The sequence below is a fragment of the Euwallacea fornicatus genome, chromosome 1 (assembly GCF_040115645.1).
Source record: "Euwallacea fornicatus isolate EFF26 chromosome 1, ASM4011564v1, whole genome shotgun sequence".
NCBI classification, from domain to species: Eukaryota; Metazoa; Arthropoda; class Insecta; order Coleoptera; family Curculionidae; genus Euwallacea; species Euwallacea fornicatus.
The window spans coordinates 948,368-965,989 of NC_089541.1; the positions used below are offsets into that span (position 1 = coordinate 948,368).

Below are 17,622 nucleotides of genomic sequence, written 5' to 3' on the forward strand. Positions count from 1 at the left end.
AGGCCCTCGGAATTCCAAGTTTAGGAACTTCACACATTTTGATTAAAAAAAATACAATCTCGACAAAATGGTGACGGAAATTAATATCGAGTCGCGCCGATCGCTAAAAACGAACGTATCAAATGAATCTGAACGACTAAAAGGCTATAAATCCTCATTGAGCTTAATCAATTCCAAATGCAGATAAAAGACTTGGCCTAGACATGAGTCAAACAGGCTTGATTCACTTTCAATTGCCGTGGCTAGACAACAAATTATGTAATCCGATTCGCGTGCTTGTAAACAACACTGACTTTATCAATGAAAATTTACGACCTGCCGCAAAGCAGCTTGCGCTGCTCGTGCACTTTTGCCGAAATTGAGATGAGGTTTTCGACCTTCCAAACCAATTAACCTTTATTTAGACATACCACAAACAGGGGAAACATGCTGAACTCAGTGCAAGGGAGCTTGTTCACAAATTTTGTTTGACTAAAAGGTGCGGTATTGTAACGTAGGGGAAACTGATCCCGTCTTCAATCGTGACGTTGTAGGTCTCGTAGTCTGGGATGTGGTTGAAGTACTTGACGATGTACTCCTTGTGGTACTCCGCGTTGTTCGTAAATAGCTCCGGGTCTTGGTTGAACTTCGTAGAGCTTATGGGCAGGTAGCTGCTCTTGACGCGCTCTTCTAGCTTCCCCACTTCATTGTAGCTCTCCGCCGCTACAAGAGTGTATTTCTCCTTTTCGAACAACTTCCTGTCGTCCTCAGATTGCCCAAAAACATCCAAAGACAATACACAAACGTTCGACGACGCCGTTTCGGAGAGTTGCTGCCTTTTGCCCACGACCACCGATGGTTCAAACCCATGCGAGCACCCGCCCCAAAATTCTTCCTGCAAACTCCTCTGCCTGGAAGGGCCTGCAGCTCTATTCTTGAGTGTGGTACGAACGGCCTTCCTTAATCGAGCATCTTTGGGATTATAAACGTACCCGGGATACCTGCGTTTGTGTTCCAAATCGATCTCTTTGGCCTTCTGGTAGTACTGGTTCTTCTCCGGTAAGCTCAGATTCTTCCAGGTTTGCCCCAGCCGTCTGCTGATCTCTTTGTTGGAATCGGCGGGGTAGACGTAGGCCAGAGCCTTGCGGTGATCGTTGGCGAAGAGCATGAACGCGTTGGGGGGGCGCGGGATCTTCGAACGGACCACGGGGGGGCCCACTACGCCGCTGCCCGACTCCAGGAGATTATCGATTGGGGTCTCGACGTAACAATTCATTGACGAACAGGGCAAACTGCTGTCTGTTGTTTTGATGTTGGTTTGTTGTCTGTTCGGTTGCCGGGGTAACGTCGCTGTTGCCAGATTTCAAGCAATTATTTTTATGTGATTGGTCGCTGAAATAAAACTTGAAAAAAATCAAGGTTGGAGGTTTCACCATTGACAGTGACATTTCGGTATTTGTCAAAAATTTGATTTTTCATTTTTGCACAAAAATGTAGGACTGAACCTTAACACGTGACGCACCGTCACCTGGCTGAATTCGGCAAAAAGCTGAATTCGAAAATGCGCAAATTTAAGATGGCGTCCATCAGAAAAAACGAAACTGATGATGAGTGCCAAAAGTCGGATTTCAAGTAAGACATTGTAGAAGTCCCTAAAGTTGCACCTGTAAAATGTTAATCGTTTTGAATTATCTCGCCAAATGAGCTGAGGAAAAATTAAAGAAGTTTTCGTCGTCGATCGACCTCGTACCTCTTATGATTACCGAGATCCTCGTAGTAGGGATGCAGGAACGGATAGGCTGTATACGGGATGTTCCAAAAGTAATAGGACAAAGATCAACGGCAGATTCCTGCACACCAAAGTACTAAGATCCAGCGCAACTGTTGTCTTCCGAAACTTGATATTAACAAAGATACAGGGTGTTAAAGTTTAAATTTATGCGAGTTAGAATTGAAATTTTCGAAGACAATTGGTTTCTGGTTTCGGCAATGAAGCACCGCATCAGCCGATGATTTCTCGTTATTATGGAGAATGCGCCCGTGGACGGACGAGTCTTGTGCACCACAAACGGCAGTCGGCCAATAAATCGTCGATGCCGTGCGCAAGCGCGTCGAGGAAAATCGACGCGTGACGCGTCGCGAGATGAGACATTATTGGAGATTTCAACGGCCCCAACTTAAAAATTTTTGCATGAAGAATTGATTGTATAAAAATTAGTGCCCCGTTGGATACCGCATCTGTTGTTCGAAGAACGGAAAGAAGCTAGGATCAATTGATGTTAAAAAATTCTAGACCGTTTCAATGCAGGAAAGTCTAAAAACGTGTACGCCATCATCAATGATGATGACTCGTCGATTTTCTTAGATGAACCCGAAAATAAACGTCAATCGTCCGTTTAGGAGTTCCAAAGTGAAGAAAAACTCACAAAAGTCGTCCGTTTTCGAAGTGCGTCGAACAATGTGACCGCGACTTGTCTCAAAATCAGACCATAGAACAATTCCTCCGTAAGATCAAATAACTGTTACTACCGATTGGTATACAACCATTTGTTTGCCGGAAGTCATCGCTGAGCTTAGAAAACCCAATCCCAAACAGCAAATCATCCTCCACCAAGACAATGCAAGTTCGTACACAGCTGGCAAGACAATGGAGTTTTTAACACAACAAAACATTGAATTGTTAGACCATCCTCCGTACTCTCCGAGCCTAAGTCCCAATGATTCTTTTATTTCTCCGAAATTCAAGAACAGACTGGTCGGTCAAAGGTTCCAGTCGCCAGAAAACGCATTAAACGCCTTTAGAAGCGTCATTTTTATTGTGCCAACAAATGACTGGAATAACTGCTTCTAAGATAGGATATACAAGGTGTCCCATTTAGAGCTGCGATTGAAGATTACTCAAGAACGGTACGTTGTATGAAAAAAAGTTTTGCATAAAAGTTGCCCGATCAAGAGGCGGACATGCCATGAAGATAGTGACCTTCTGCCGAACCGTAATTTTAAGGTCACTTCAAGGGCAACTTATTTTTACAAATGGCAACCCTGTATTCTTCACAGATCCCTGAAAAGCTTCAAAAAATGAATTTCTTTTATTTGAACATTTTTTTTATTAGACGTTTTGCTGTAGAGTTATCATCCATTTTTGATTCAGTTCTTGAGATATTCGAAATTATTGCATTTTTTTTTCTTGAGGAGTTTTGGAATGCAAATTCTGTTTAAAACGATTCCTCTATCTAATTAAAAAAAATATTTTACGTCAATAAAACGGAAAAATTTCTCAAATTTGGTTATGCAAGACCTTCCCAAAATACCGAACATCTTCAAACTTTTTTATTCACCTTCTGAAGCTGATATCACGGCAACCGTGGCACCACATAAAAAATCGACATGTCTTGAGGCCCTCTAGACGCACCTGTTCTGTGTCGGTTGCATTGCGAATCACCCTGTGTAAGAAAAATGGCTTCAGCCAATGCAAAAATGCGCTGACCTGCGTGGAGAACCCTTCGAAAAACAATAAAGTCTTTAAAAGCTATCTACTGTTTTAATCCAGGTCCGTATGCAGGGTATTAATGAACGCGCCCTTGTAGGGCCGACAAGGGTTGAAATTTGACCAACATAAACTCATATGCGGAAACTCTTCAAGAATCTCAAATTTTATTTAACATAATTTTACATTAACAATATCTGAAGGCGGGGCAAAAATGCCCAGCATAGTTGCAAAGAGGATTGAGACACCTTTGATTTGATGTGCCACTTGACCCCCCGTGCCATTTAAGATTCTTGAAGGGGTTGCCGCCATGTTTAGGGGGGTGACTCTACTCCTACGAGTTTATGATCTCGAAACGTCCAAAGTAAAGTTGACGCGTCTCGGGGTTTTCCGAAGGAAAAAATTCCATTCGAGATGATCCAGGTGGAGTGTCTTGAACGGGCCACCCCGTACATCTTGTAAATTATTAATTGTAAGAGACCCAACGTGTTAATACGCTTTTATTGACATTGAACTGGGTAGGATCCGAAAACACATAGGGCGTTCCATTTAAAATGAAGAAGCATTGGCTTCCGGGGCCACCGGAAGCGTCGCGCCGCTGAAAATCTTTAAGGTAAGGTCGCCCCAGGGCTTTTACCAAACCAATAAATTTTCGTAACTTCTGGTGTCCATGGTTTCCCCAAAACGTCTAATGGCCGCTCCCGGTGGGACGCCCCGTATGTGGCCCCCTCGAAGCTGTAAAAATGAAACTGTCGAAGACGCTTCTCGTCTACCGAAGCTCGATAAAAATCAGCCGGACCTCAGCCCCGAACTTGACCACGTTCAAAACGACCATTAATCAAGGTTATACGACGAGATAATTGTTCGATCAGTATCTATATCTCTTCGGGAAGCGGATCGAAATTATTCTAATCCGTCCATTATCAATGTGTCAACCCACACGTGCATTTGGTCCTAGTTGTAGACCATACAGGCGCCCGTGGGAGTCTTTTTTATTACCCGTCGACTCCATTAAAATCTCCAAGACACGATTTCAAGACGACAGACGCTTTAAAGTCCTCCGTATTTGGTGAGATTTCTCACGGACTCGGTTACTTGAACCTTCATTGAGAATGCGGTCCGGTATCAATTTGTGGCGAGATGAAAGTGAGACTTTATTGCCCCGGTGAGAATGATTCGCGTTTTTTCCCGATAAACCATCAGAATCTTGTTTGCCTGTAATTGCGGGGTTTCGCAGTTGACGAGGATGTTGCTCCTTAATGGCCTTATAGACAGGAAAGATTGAAGTTTAAGGTTCAAAAGCCAGTGGGTGATTATATTGGTAAAAGCATAATGATAGGGCTATTAGAGAGTTTAATAGATTTATATACAATCAGTTGTTATTGTCCATTGTTCTGCGGCGTGCAATTGTTGAGGTGGGGCCGTGTAGATCCGAAGAGGAAGCGATTCGGGTTTTAGGGCAGCTGAGATTTAATTTAATCGTAAATCGGATGTTTAACCCCCATAGGGGGCGCGCGAAATATTTTAACGTCAGGTGGCGCGGCGGTCGCAAGTGCCGGCCCACGGTGGAATCGCTGAAGAGTCCCTTAAAGGTTAACGTCAACAATTGTTCAAAGTTCGTGTTCACTATCTTTTAGAGAATAAGCTCTTAATCGATTGAATTTTTCGCATTTAAAACGACCCAAAACGCTCGAATAAAGCCAAAAAGCAACTTTTTTTTTTACAGGGTGTTTCAGTTTTAAATCGCATCACTTCACTAGCATATTGAACGTCCAAAAATGATTGCTCCTGCATAAACCAACGTGTCGTAAGGCTTCCTTCGGCAGATACTAGGGGTGAAAAATTTTATTTGAAAAATAGAGATTTTTCTCAAAAAGAGCTAGAGATTCTTCAACGAAATTTTAAAATTGTGGACGATAATAAACCACAGATATGTTTCACGGGACAAAAATTTTTGTAGCTTTTCAAGTGGCGTGCCCACCTCCGTGTTAGGAGATATTTTGAGGAAAAAGTGGTATGCCACCAACATTCCTGAAAATAAAAATTATTTTTGAATCCCCCGTTCGGTTCTGCAGAAATAGTCTCTCTTGAGATTCTTTCTTCCAGCCCACCGTTTTCGAGTGAGAAAATTAGAATAATTTTAATGCACGTTTAGTTTGCTTACCTATTAACGTTAATTTGATACCTACATAAATTGATACATTTTTAACAATAACTTTCGACATAAAGACATTTGAGCCTGATCTTTACTCTTAAAAAAATGTGGCGGATCGTTATCCTTTTCTTTAGAAATTTCTAATTATCAACAGAAATTCTAATTATCAATTCAGGACGTGCGTTGAACTAATTGAATTTTTTTTACTTGGACGAAAAAATTCTAAGAGAGACTATTTCTCCAAAATCGAACGGGGAGCTCCAGTATAATTTTTGTTTTCAGAAAAGCCAGTAGCGCACCACTTTTTCTCAAAAAATATCCCCTGATATGGAGGTGGGCACGTCACCGGGAGAGCTAAAAAATATTTTTTAAGCAAAACACATGGGTCGTTTACGGTGGTCAACACCTCCGAAATTTCGTTAAAGCATCTCTATCGCCTTTTGAAGAAATTTAAATTTCTCATTTTCCGAATTAAATTTGAACCCCGGTGTATGCCAAAGGAGTCCTTATTGGACGTTGATTTACGTAGCAAACTGGCATTGTTTTTGGACGGCCAATGCGCTATTAAAGTTACGCGAATTAAAACCGAGACACTCTGTAGAGACTTTGTTTGCAAAAAAGACATTGATATATTCGTTTTCCTGTATCTTCCATAGTTTCCGAGATTTGCTCGTCCCGCACTAAAGCCCAAAACTTTTTGGACCCTAGAAAGTGACAAATTTAAAAGACTTCTAAAATCTATTAGTAAATCGCAAATGAACACATGATGATTGTTGGGTTGCTCGGTCGCATCTCGGCCCTAGCCCTCCCCTGTCGGATTTGGCTGGCTCATGAAATTTAACTATCTATGCTTATGTTAATGCTTTCAATAACACACTTTTGCCCTACCGCGATCTTAATTTTTTTTTTACAATTTTTCGACGGATTTTCTTCACTTTCAACAGTTTTATTTAGTCATTTTTCATATCTAAACAGCTGTGTTTTACGCTCATCCCAACAAGGTTCCCAGTCTCGCTTTTTGTTGCATTAAAACTCAATCATCCGCAGCCAAGTATATAACTTGAACGTGCAGCGATAATGATTGTTGAACAGACGTGGAGTGGTCGTGGCAATCAATCACTATCTCAATAGGCTTAAAGTTAAATGCTTGAAGCAACAGGTATACTTATTTATACCAGATGTTTGTTTGCCTTTTTTCTTCTTAAAGAGGGGAGAACAATACCGGGATTGAGTCCCCGCATCATTATTTTCCATGCAGTGATCGGTCCCCCATCCTTCTCGACACTACCAACCCGACAGAAATCCCCTTTTAATCCTTTTTAATCGTTTCGATCACTTCCACCCATGCTGTCTCCTAACTACTAGTAATCCACCATCTACCGAACTGCCACGTTCAGCCATGGCTCTGGCCTCGACTGGGAATTACGTAACCCTTAAAGTGGTCATTACCACCTATTAGGATTCGCTTTTAACGTGAGGTTGTGTCGACCAGGCGAACAGAAGTGCATGAAAGTGAGTGACGTCACTGCAACTTGGGCGAGGAAAACGGACCGTTTACCTGAGCAGGTGAAGGAGTCAATTGGTTGCACTAGAAACCTTGGCGCTACGCCATTCGTTAAGTACTGTTCGGACACCCGATGACATCAGCAAGGATTAACCAGTCGATTTTTCGCTAAACATCGGTGACAGCAGCAATTCGTTCATTGATTTTCGAGGTTCGCTTCCGAGCTGTCGCGATGCCTTTTGTGGGGCAACAAACGCGCCTATTTTTCGCCTATCAGGAAGTTTTCCTCAGGTGTGCGGACGAGCCCATGAAAGGGGCATACGCAAACGACCTCTTCGCGGTACTCTTCTCCTGTGAAAAGGATCGCGGATTACCGCAGGTACCTCGCACTTCAATTTTTTCCTCACCTAATTTGTTACCCCTCCACGCGCGATCGAGGCATTGTTATTAGGCGCTAAACAGAGGCGAATTTGTATAGGCGATGTCGCACCATTAAAAAGCCAATTTAAACGACCAACAAAGCAATTTAGTCGATTTGCTTTCAGAGCAGAATTACATTTCTTCGGATTGTATTTTACGACCGCGGTTTGTCTGGTTGAAAAGTCAGTAAATGCCGACAGTTATATCTTGTCCCAGAGATGACTTTAGAATAAAACGGCTTTGTAGACGACAACGAATGACCCCGAGTCGCAGTCAGATTTTATTGCACGCAAAATGTGTCCACCATTTTGACAAGATTAGAAAAGCCACTAAAAACCATTGTGATTTGTTTGTTGAATTTTCGATTTAATTTCAACTCCCAAGTGTCTGTTCACCATTTTTCACACTCAATTTGGCATACGAATTTCACACCATCGCGTGTGTAGGTAGAGTGGAACAGCCTTGTCTGGGGTCGACATACGCGCACACTTGTTCTGATTCATAGCAGGAGCACCCAACTTGAAAGAGGTACGCGTTTGCGTCACTGCGTGCGTGTGCAATTGCCGAAATTTAGACCAATTATACAGTGTCTACTTAAGTTGGGGAACGGGAAGCTTTTTTATTGTTAATTTTACGAAAGTTATTGTTCATAAAAAGTTTTGAATGATTTTAAACCGAAAATTAAATAATCAGACATCGCATTTTTGAAGCCGTACACCGGCTCTCTTAAAAATGCGGATCTACGTCAATAATTTCCTTAACTGTTAACGTAAACAACGCACATTTATCTCGTGTTTACTGAAACCGTGTTAACTTTCTTTCCTTAATATGTTTTGCTCCATACAATTACGCAATTTAAATACGCAATTAATGCACAACGATCATTCATTTCGCTCATAGGAAAAGACAAAGAGTTAATAATTTATGCAATTACAGTCGCTCACGGCTTGAATGATGCAGCCGACGTTAAGAGAACCTAACTTGCCTCAGGGGCACAGTACATATTTCGAAAAAAAAACTGCATGATAATACTGAACCAATATGATGTGTTAAAAGTACACGTATTAATGAATAGTTCGCCTCAAAGGTGCCACGCTCGAGAGACGAAATTTTTTTGTGAAGTTATGCCCGATTTTAATGGCCCGGCATGAGTCGCGTAAAAAAAAATCAAAATTAAGAAGGGTAACGAACTGTTATACGGGGCAAGCCTTAATTAGCTGGCCGCCTCTTCGGTACGTTGCAGGGCGGCCGCCAGGGAGTATGGGAAAATAATAGAAAAATTCTGCTTGGAAAATTAACAAATTTTTACATCGAAAATATCCAAATTTGGATGTTTTTGCATAACGGATCCACTTGACGTCTTTCCACATAAACTTTCTTATTTTTCATTTACTCAGCGTACTTTTAAGACATTTTAAACAAAGAAAGAAAGTCGACGAAGTCACTGTTTTTCATCCCAATAACTTAGAATTGCAGGTCTTTTCTACAAGAGCGAACGAACCCATACCAATCCCTTCGGCGTTCTACCGAGTCCTCATATTTTCCTTTCCTTTTTTCGATTACGAGCGATCACTGTCGGATTCCATCTGAGTATTGCCCAGCGCTCAAAATTTTTGCTCTGTTATTTCCATGGATTTTCTATTTTGCAGCAACACCGTGAACATCACGGTAAGATGACATTTTTTATCCTACCGCCACAAGCGTAAGAAGAGCAATTTGTATGATAGTTTCAGGCGTGGTCAAAGGTGTTTTCTAGAGTCATAGAGTTATTTAGTTTGTCCCTCTTCTCGATTGCCCCTCGTGCCACATAGAGCAAATACTCTTATTATTGGTACAGTAATAAATGGTCAAATTGTAAATCCAGAGCAGTTAAAAAAAATCTAATAGAGGTGTTTAAACTTGGCGAGTGCAAAGATCTACGGTAAAAATAAAGACAGCTTTAGACCAGTTATTTTTTGCAGTTTTTTTTATAAACATTTTTACATTCGTAAACAATTTCACCATCATGCCGATATTTCACTAACTCGCCTTTGAGTTTTACTTTATCCATCCCTATTACCTATTTTTTTTATGATATTGAGCACGTGTATCCTTGCCATACGTTTTTATAAATGGAATGGGACTCAGATTCATCTAGTTTGCTATTCACAGGCTTAGGAGGAACAATGTAAGCCCGGTATTCTTTATGCATTCTAGCTAATGTATAATAGGATAGAAAAGAGCGACCATTGTTACAGTGTGTTATTGGCAGCAATGACTGTCGTGTGTTCCTATTTTGAGGGGAGAGTGACAACCCCTTTCACCGTTTTCAATCGCACCAGTCTCGTTCGTTTTAAGTGTTACTATTTCACCAAATTTATTACTCATATCAAAAATGACTTCAAAGCAACTCTCGCAAATATCTATTGAAGAGTCAATGGTGGAATATCAGCCCTACGAACAACCAAACCCTTTGCTCTTTTGCCAACCACCCATTCAAATATATCTTTTAATTCGGGCAATAATGGTCGTCGACCTGATCCACACTAACGCTTCTTTGCATTTCCCTCGCCGACCTTGTCCACTCAAGGTACTGCACTCGAATGGTCACTTTCTAACCATTCGTAAATCCAACTTCTTTTCCTTACAAAAACTATGAGCTTTTTATCTCTGGAATCTTCAACAATTGCTTTTTTATGTTCTATCGAATAACTGTGTCTTTTCTTATTCATTTTATATAAAAAAATTTAATGAATAGCTAAAGGTTGGGTGCTGAAACGACGTTTAGCGCACGACCGGTCAATGACGAATGGTGTTCACCATCGACCGACAAGTCGGCTGGGAAAGGGGGTTCCCCGAGTCGTGCAGTTAAATAATTCAACTAGAGCTTATTTTAAGGGCAGGGCTTATAATAAGAGTAAGGCTTATATTAGAAATGCTTTGGAAAACCATACTAAGGCTTATTTTTTGGTTGGGTTTTATTTTCGGGGCAACGTGGCACTAGGACTGCAGGGCGACCGCATATAGGCGTGCTACAGCTAAGGGGCGATCATCGGTTAATTTATCGTTTATCTTTTCAAACCGCAACATTTAGTTGGATAGCGAGGTGGTGCGGCTATTGGTGCGTTGCATTCATGCCAATTTAACAATACGGGGTTGTATTTAAATTCTACTTCTTACAAGGAAAAAGGGTGAAAGTTCTGCCATATAGAGCCGAATTTTTTGGGGATAATAGATACTGAAATTTGGACTTGCCGGGTCTATGGCGAAAAAATGGTGAAATGCTTGGGCGTTGCACGCGAATACATTACAGCTTAAACTGCATTGTGGATTATGTCCACCAGTTCCACCATTGCTGAGCGAAGTACCAACCAGTCAACTTTAAAATAGGAGAATATTATTCTATGTACTTACCATGTATTATGTCCGTTTTGCTCTGCAATTCAGCTATAAACTCTGCCTTTTTTGAAGACATAACCTCAAAATCTTTAAATAGACTTCTTTAGGACTTGTAGCTTTATTTTCTCTTCAAAAACACGGCACGCCACTTTAAAACTAACCACTGTAACGTTACTTCGTATTTTCATATAAATAATTACTTTTCTTCGGTGATAACACACGACACAGAAGAAAAATGACGCATATCAACATGCTCGTCCCTTCGGGAAAGGCTGCTATAGTGTCTAACGAGTCAAGTTAATCTTGCTAGCACTAAAAATAGGAAAAACGCACACGGAAAACAACTTTTGTTGTGTCATTACACACTTTTAAAAGGAAATATATCCATTTGCACTATTGCATTTTATTGAAAACGGCAATATTTCCAAGTGTCTCCCTGTGCACAAAGAAACTCAATCTTATTCTCATGCGGTTTATGGATTTAACTCAAAATGCACATTTTGCGACTTGTCCCTATTTGCTCGCACTCGAACGAATTGTACCAGTATCATTCAAATACTTTGGGACATGCGCGTTACTGTGTCGAAGTTCACGGACGACATTTTGAAAACGTATAAATTTCAATTACATGTTGCCAAATTTACTATATTTTTCCCTTAATAACTCCGTCAATTTGTCAAACATAATTTTTTTATTGTTTTTCCCACACTCCCTGGGGATCGCCCCGTCACGTACTGCATGGCCGATCCGCCATTTAAGACTGAATTGGCAACCGATCAGGTGCTAACTTGGTATTTTCCGTAAGCGTCCAGACAGCGATTCTGCTAGCTTCCTTGAGTCTTCGGGTGAAATGGTGCCCCGAGTTTCGGTAATTTTTATTTTTAATTCGTGTTTGTTAAATATTAGCTCATTATACAATTTACATTTAAATATCAACCGCAAGGTTTCGACTACATTTATATCTGGCGATTGGGCTGGTGATTTAATGATTTTTGGGCAATTCTAAAACAACCATCTTTAGCGGTAATTATCGTGAAGTACCTAATTTTTGAGCACTTGATGGAACATGGTGTCTTAATACATCCAAATACAGTATTGGTTCATAAATCCTCCAATAAAATGCAAGTTACCTACTCCTTAACACGATATACATCCTCACGTCAACCCACGTCCACCGCGCTCCCATCCAGATCTCAATTTTTTCTAGTTCAGCGCTTTATTGGACTTTCTCCCCATTGGTATTTTTCCATCCTAATAAATAAGATAATTTTGGGTTTCATCAGGAAACTTACTGAACTCCAGAAATTTAAGTGTTCACAAATGTGTTCTCTGACGAACTCCAATCGGGTCCTCCAATTCCCTTTTCTCAAATGCGTCGAATTGTCTCTGGTTTGCCCCTTTTTCCAACTTGTCTTTCTACCTCGACACGCAATTTGGATAACTACTGTCGTTGATTCTTTCTACCGATGAAGCAAATTTATCGAGAAATGCAATAAGAGAAATTTTGGTAACAATCACGCATGGACCGAAGAAATTCCATACGAAGTATTGGACGTTAATTTTCAACGCCAATTTTCGTTAAACCTTCGGGTTGGAATTGTGGACGATTGGCTAATTGGACCAATAGTTCTACCAGAAAAACTTACAGGCGCAGTTCATCGTAACTTTTTGAAACAATCTCTTCCTTAGTTACTTGAAGATGTACCATTGGCGGCCAGAAATGCAATGTGGTCTAAGCACGACGGATCACCAGCGCATTTTAGTAAGATTGTTCACGAATTTTTAACGGAAACATGTGGAGATCGCTGGATCGGTCGTGGTGGAACTCACTTATGTCCAGCTAGATCCCCAGACTTGAACTCTCTGGACTACTTCCTCTGGGGTCATTAGTTCGCACTAATCCAATGAGAAACCTGGAAGACTTTAGAAATCGCATGATCGATGGGTGCAGCTCAATAAAAAACAGCTTTGGTGCTTTTAAAAGGGTTCGACTGTCAATGAGAAGAAGATCAGAAGCACCCAAGATGGCGGAGGTCATTTTGTACAATTATTGTAGTTTTTAATAAATTTCACGAAAAACATTTATCACCTTGTAGTTAGGAAACAAAGCATTTTTCCTAAAATTGTCAAAGTACAAAAAAATTCTTAAAATTACTCAGAGAATAGCCCACTAAATTTTAGCGTCACACTTGGGAAACACACTGTATAAGCCCCGCTCCACTGCACTAAACGTTTCATGGTTAAGCTAGAAGTTATTTCCTCTTTTATTGCGATTTCTGCCACTTGATCAGGCCTCATTAGCGAGCCCAACCTGCATATTTGCGCACAACAAAATCAAATCAAACGGACATGTTGATTTAGCAATCTAAGTGGCGGCATGAATGCTTCAGTCTCGAATGCGATATGTTTATCCTTAAAGATCTATGACGGTGTCCACCACTAATTGTATCCGGCATGGGGCTTTTTCCAATTAAAGGAGCGAAAGCACAGTTAGGGAGATCTAATAAAATTAGCTCCTGGCGCAGAGATGGGAGCTCTCTATCTTGTGGGTTTAATTGAATAGTTTACTAAAGCTTTTTTTTTATATTTCAGGTCGCCCCTCATAGTGGCAGTTATACTATTCACATTCTTACAAAGTGCGTTAAGTAGGCATGTAAGTATACTGTTCCTTCCTGCTCATAATAACTAAGCACATTCGATTAATGCCGCAGTTATTAGATTGCATTTCTCGATAAGTAATGGGTATAAATTGTTTGCTTTTGCGAGATGCAATTGATAAATTAGTGCTCAGTGAGTCGGTAGCAAAACTGCAGTAAAAACAAGTAGTAAAGCGATTGCAACAACCACTCAAGTTGAAGCGCGGTTTAGTTAAGTAGAAAATCGTTTAAGTCATGTTTTCAATGCAATCTGATGCTTCTTTTATTATTGAAGCACGACTGAATACCAATCTTAATGTTATTAATATTAAATTGATTAAACTTGAAGAAAATCTTGATTAAGTACAAGAAGGAATTAATTATAGTTTATTTTGCGGTGCCCGCGTTAAATTTGAAATAACCAAATACGCGCCGACGCTGCCGCTAGCACCATCTTTAATTGGAAGTTCGAACTAATTCGAAATGAAATCAAAGTCCGAAGCTGATTTGTCGCGCCAAAAACTGTCGATAAATTGAAAAAAGCGATAAACAGGCATCACACGTTAGTTGTCTTTCCTTTCTGTTACCCCCCTTTGAAAAACTAATAGTTCCCATCAACTTAATTTCCTGGTACACCACTAAACACAGGCCTTAACTCGATAACCCAATCTGGGCACTTGGCGCCATTATCTCCTGCGTGGGCCCCCATTAAACCCAGGCAATTTTCAACTGTAAAACTTTTGAGATAATGGGCCTCATGATTAACTCCTTTTGCAGCGAATCAGACATTACAAGGATCGATTCAAACGACAGCAAGGAGCCCATTTATATCTTCCCGAGAGCTATGTGACCGAGGGAGGTGAGGGCCAGGATCAGGGGCCTTGGCTCGAGTGGTCTCAGCCGAGTCCCTGCTCTAGGACCTGCGGTGGAGGGGTCAGCTCACAATATCGGCATTGTCAGGAGGGGTACACGTGCCAGGGGCCTGATAGGAGGCATTTTTCTTGCAATACTCAGGTACGATTAATTTACTTGGTGATTCATTATCTGGAACTATAAAATTTGAAATTAGTTCATCAATGTTTATTTGTAAAGCCATATTACTGGAGATTTTATAGTGTAAACTTCACGTGCAGATTTATGTTTGTTTTAACTGTAGTCAAATGAAGCCATGATTTTGTACAGGATGACTCCTTCATAAGTATATTTTTAAGTCTCTAAAAACTTAAGATAATCACTCATCAAAAGTGCTGGGTCTTTGATCTGCTTTGGTCGAGGTACTACTTTTGACAGGCCTCTGGCTGGAACTTAATAATGCAAATAACGAAAACTCTGACTTAATTTTTCATTAACACAGGCTGAGTTCATTAAGCTGAAGGTGTAAAAAAACACTGGCCACATTGAAAATACAACGCAACTTTCTGTAAATAAACCGTTCCGAATTTTCGGTTTGTGGAGGTCTTCATTAGCTTTTAATACACTTCCAGCAATTATTATGTAACTGGTTAAAATTTGATTACTTTTCGGGGCTCGCGGTTAATATCAGGAGAAGGCGTTCCTGTTATGAATTTCCAGCAATAATTTCGACTGGTATAATACCTATCTACAGGGTGATTCAGTGACAATGGGACAACACAAAGTTGGAGTACTACATGTCAAATGAAGATCATTAGGGGAAATATGCCTTTTATAAAAGTTGATAGTTCGGGATGTATACAGGGCGTTGAAAATTAAAATTTTGATTAATATTTTTGTAATTATTCTGAAAATATCTGGGTTACACTTAAAAGTTTGTAAAGTTTTTTTTAGGTGACGATTTAATTATTATTATTATTATTATATATTAATTAATTAAAATTTTCAGAAGTAATAGACATCCATTTGGTCAATTACTGATTGATATTCGTTGCAGGACTGTCCAGACACTGGGGATTTTCGCGCTCAACAATGTTCAGAATTCGACGAAGTTCCATTTGAAAATGTGAAGTACCAGTAAGTTTTATTAGCAGAAATTTATCGGAACACTTGTTGATTACAAGACACATTAAAATCATAATTTTCATGAAATTAACGGGGAGTTATTCCAAAGTGGACTTTTAATGATTGAAACATCTTTTTCCCAATCCAAACGAAGTCGCAACTCTCATCCTATCGGAGATCCCGATGGGGAGCTCCGAAATTTACACCATCCTGTATGGAAACATATTTTCCTGCATGTTACAGCATTTTTCTGAATTTCTTGCATCCACAAATTTAACTAATATCCCGCATCGGAAACCCATAAATGGCAACCTTGCAACAGTCTTTTGTTAAGCCGCCATCTTTCTTTAACGGTCGTTTTATGTGACAGTTATTGAAATTGTGAGACTTTGAGTTTATTAATTCGACTTTTTCATCACTGATATAATTGTACTGATAAACTATCTCAACCTCGCACTAACTCTGACCCTCCAAAAAATGCCGTATTTTCAATTAACACACCGAATTACAGATGGGTGCCTTACACAAAAGGTCCGAACTCCTGCGAATTGAACTGCATGCCCAAAGGACAAAGATTCTATTATCGGCATGCTGTCCAGGTCGTTGATGGTACCCGCTGTAATGACGAAAACCTAGATGTTTGCGTAAACGGGCAATGTCAGGTATGCATCATGTCGGTTATTTAAAAGATTTGAGTTGACTTAAGTGTGGTAATAATCATAGCCGGTGGGATGCGACATGATGCTGGGCTCCAGCCTAAAAGAAGACGAGTGTCGAATATGCGGAGGTGATGGTGGCACTTGCAACACCATTTCAAACACATTGGAGCTTAATGACATGCAAGTTGGTATGACGTTTGCGTTGAGTACGAAACGGTGTCTCTAACCATTAGTTTCAGGCTATAACGACATTCTTCTAATACCTTCAGGAGCTACAAATATTTTAGTAGAAGAAGTGCAGCCGTCAAACAATTATTTAGGTGCTTGTTTGCTGTATATTATTAGTTTCTGTAATTTCAAAGACAATTTTCAGCGATAAGAAACACTTCTGGGCATTACTATTTGAACGGCAACTGGAGGATAGATTTTCCACGTTCCATCGACTTTGCCGGCACTAAATTTCATTACGACAGATACCCACAAGGATTCGCAGCTCCAGATAAAATTTTCACGCTGGGGCCCATTGATGAACCCATTTTCATTGTGGTAAGTTGTAATTATTAACGCCGTTTTACATACCTTTAACTATTTTTCTATCTACAGCTGCTCTACCAAGACTCCACAGTCCCCGTCCAATACAAATACAGCCTTCCCACCAACGTGCAACCAGGCTCCGAGTTTGAAACTTACGCTTGGACGTTCGATGAGTACACTCAATGCACAGTAACTTGTGGAGGTGGTATTCAAAATAGGAATGTATCTTGTGCGGGTCGTAAGACCCTGGAGCCGGTGGATGAGACCTTGTGCGATGCTTCCAGAAAACCGGAAACGTCAAGGAAATGCAATGAAGTAGCTTGCGAAGCTCAGTGGGTTCCCCATCCTTGGGGAAATTGTTCTGCGCCTTGCGGAGAGGAAGGTGTGTTTTAAGTTGAAAATTAACAATTTCTGTCGAGGCTCTATTACAACGAGATAATGGACAGATTTTTTGGAACTTTGCGAAATTTCTCAAAAAAAGGCTTATGTTTGAGTGTTTTGGTGATTTTTAGGTGGAGTCCAGACACGAGAGGTATCGTGCCAACAAGTTATTTCCAACGGGTATCCAGCCCTAGTGGTGGAGTCGGAGTGTCACGGGCCCAAACCTCCCCTAGAGCAGAAATGTAACCAGGGGGTAACTTGCGCGAAATGGCATTTGGATCCTTGGAAACCGGTAAAAAAAACAACTCCTTCGCCATTTTGTCTATAAATATTATCTTCATCCTCGTTACAGACGTCACCCACCAAAAATCAGTTTTCAGCGTTTTTAGATTACTACGAGGTTTGACGATGGAACCTAAACTAAATAATCCAAAATTTTTAGAGTATTATGACGTTTTTCACTTCAAAAATTGCATTCAATTTATAAATCATACACGTTAGAAATGGGTCAC

At 40.4% G+C, this 17,622-nt stretch overlaps 2 protein-coding genes across 8 annotated transcripts in view; one reads left to right on the plus strand and one right to left on the minus strand.

The window, feature by feature from the left end:
- Positions 1-17,622, plus strand: part of Ppn (Papilin) — a 42,792-nt gene that overhangs the window by 12,440 nt on the left and 12,730 nt on the right. For all 7 annotated transcript variants that reach the window (XM_066285023.1, XM_066284970.1, XM_066285017.1 and 4 more), the window contains exons 2-10: positions 13,516-13,576; positions 14,337-14,573; positions 15,469-15,548; positions 16,048-16,198; positions 16,260-16,383; positions 16,435-16,515; positions 16,569-16,741; positions 16,799-17,111; positions 17,242-17,402. In XM_066285023.1, the coding sequence (XP_066141120.1) occupies positions 13,516-13,576; positions 14,337-14,573; positions 15,469-15,548; positions 16,048-16,198; positions 16,260-16,383; positions 16,435-16,515; positions 16,569-16,741; positions 16,799-17,111; positions 17,242-17,402 (1,381 nt within the window). The remainder of the gene's footprint in view (positions 1-13,515; positions 13,577-14,336; positions 14,574-15,468; positions 15,549-16,047; positions 16,199-16,259; positions 16,384-16,434; positions 16,516-16,568; positions 16,742-16,798; positions 17,112-17,241; positions 17,403-17,622) is intronic.
- LOC136341063 (sex-determining region Y protein-like) lies at positions 381-1,311 on the minus strand. The gene has a single exon (XM_066285655.1). It carries the CDS (start codon positions 1,253-1,255, stop codon positions 455-457), a length of 801 nt encoding a protein of 266 aa, XP_066141752.1. The 5' UTR covers positions 1,256-1,311; the 3' UTR covers positions 381-454.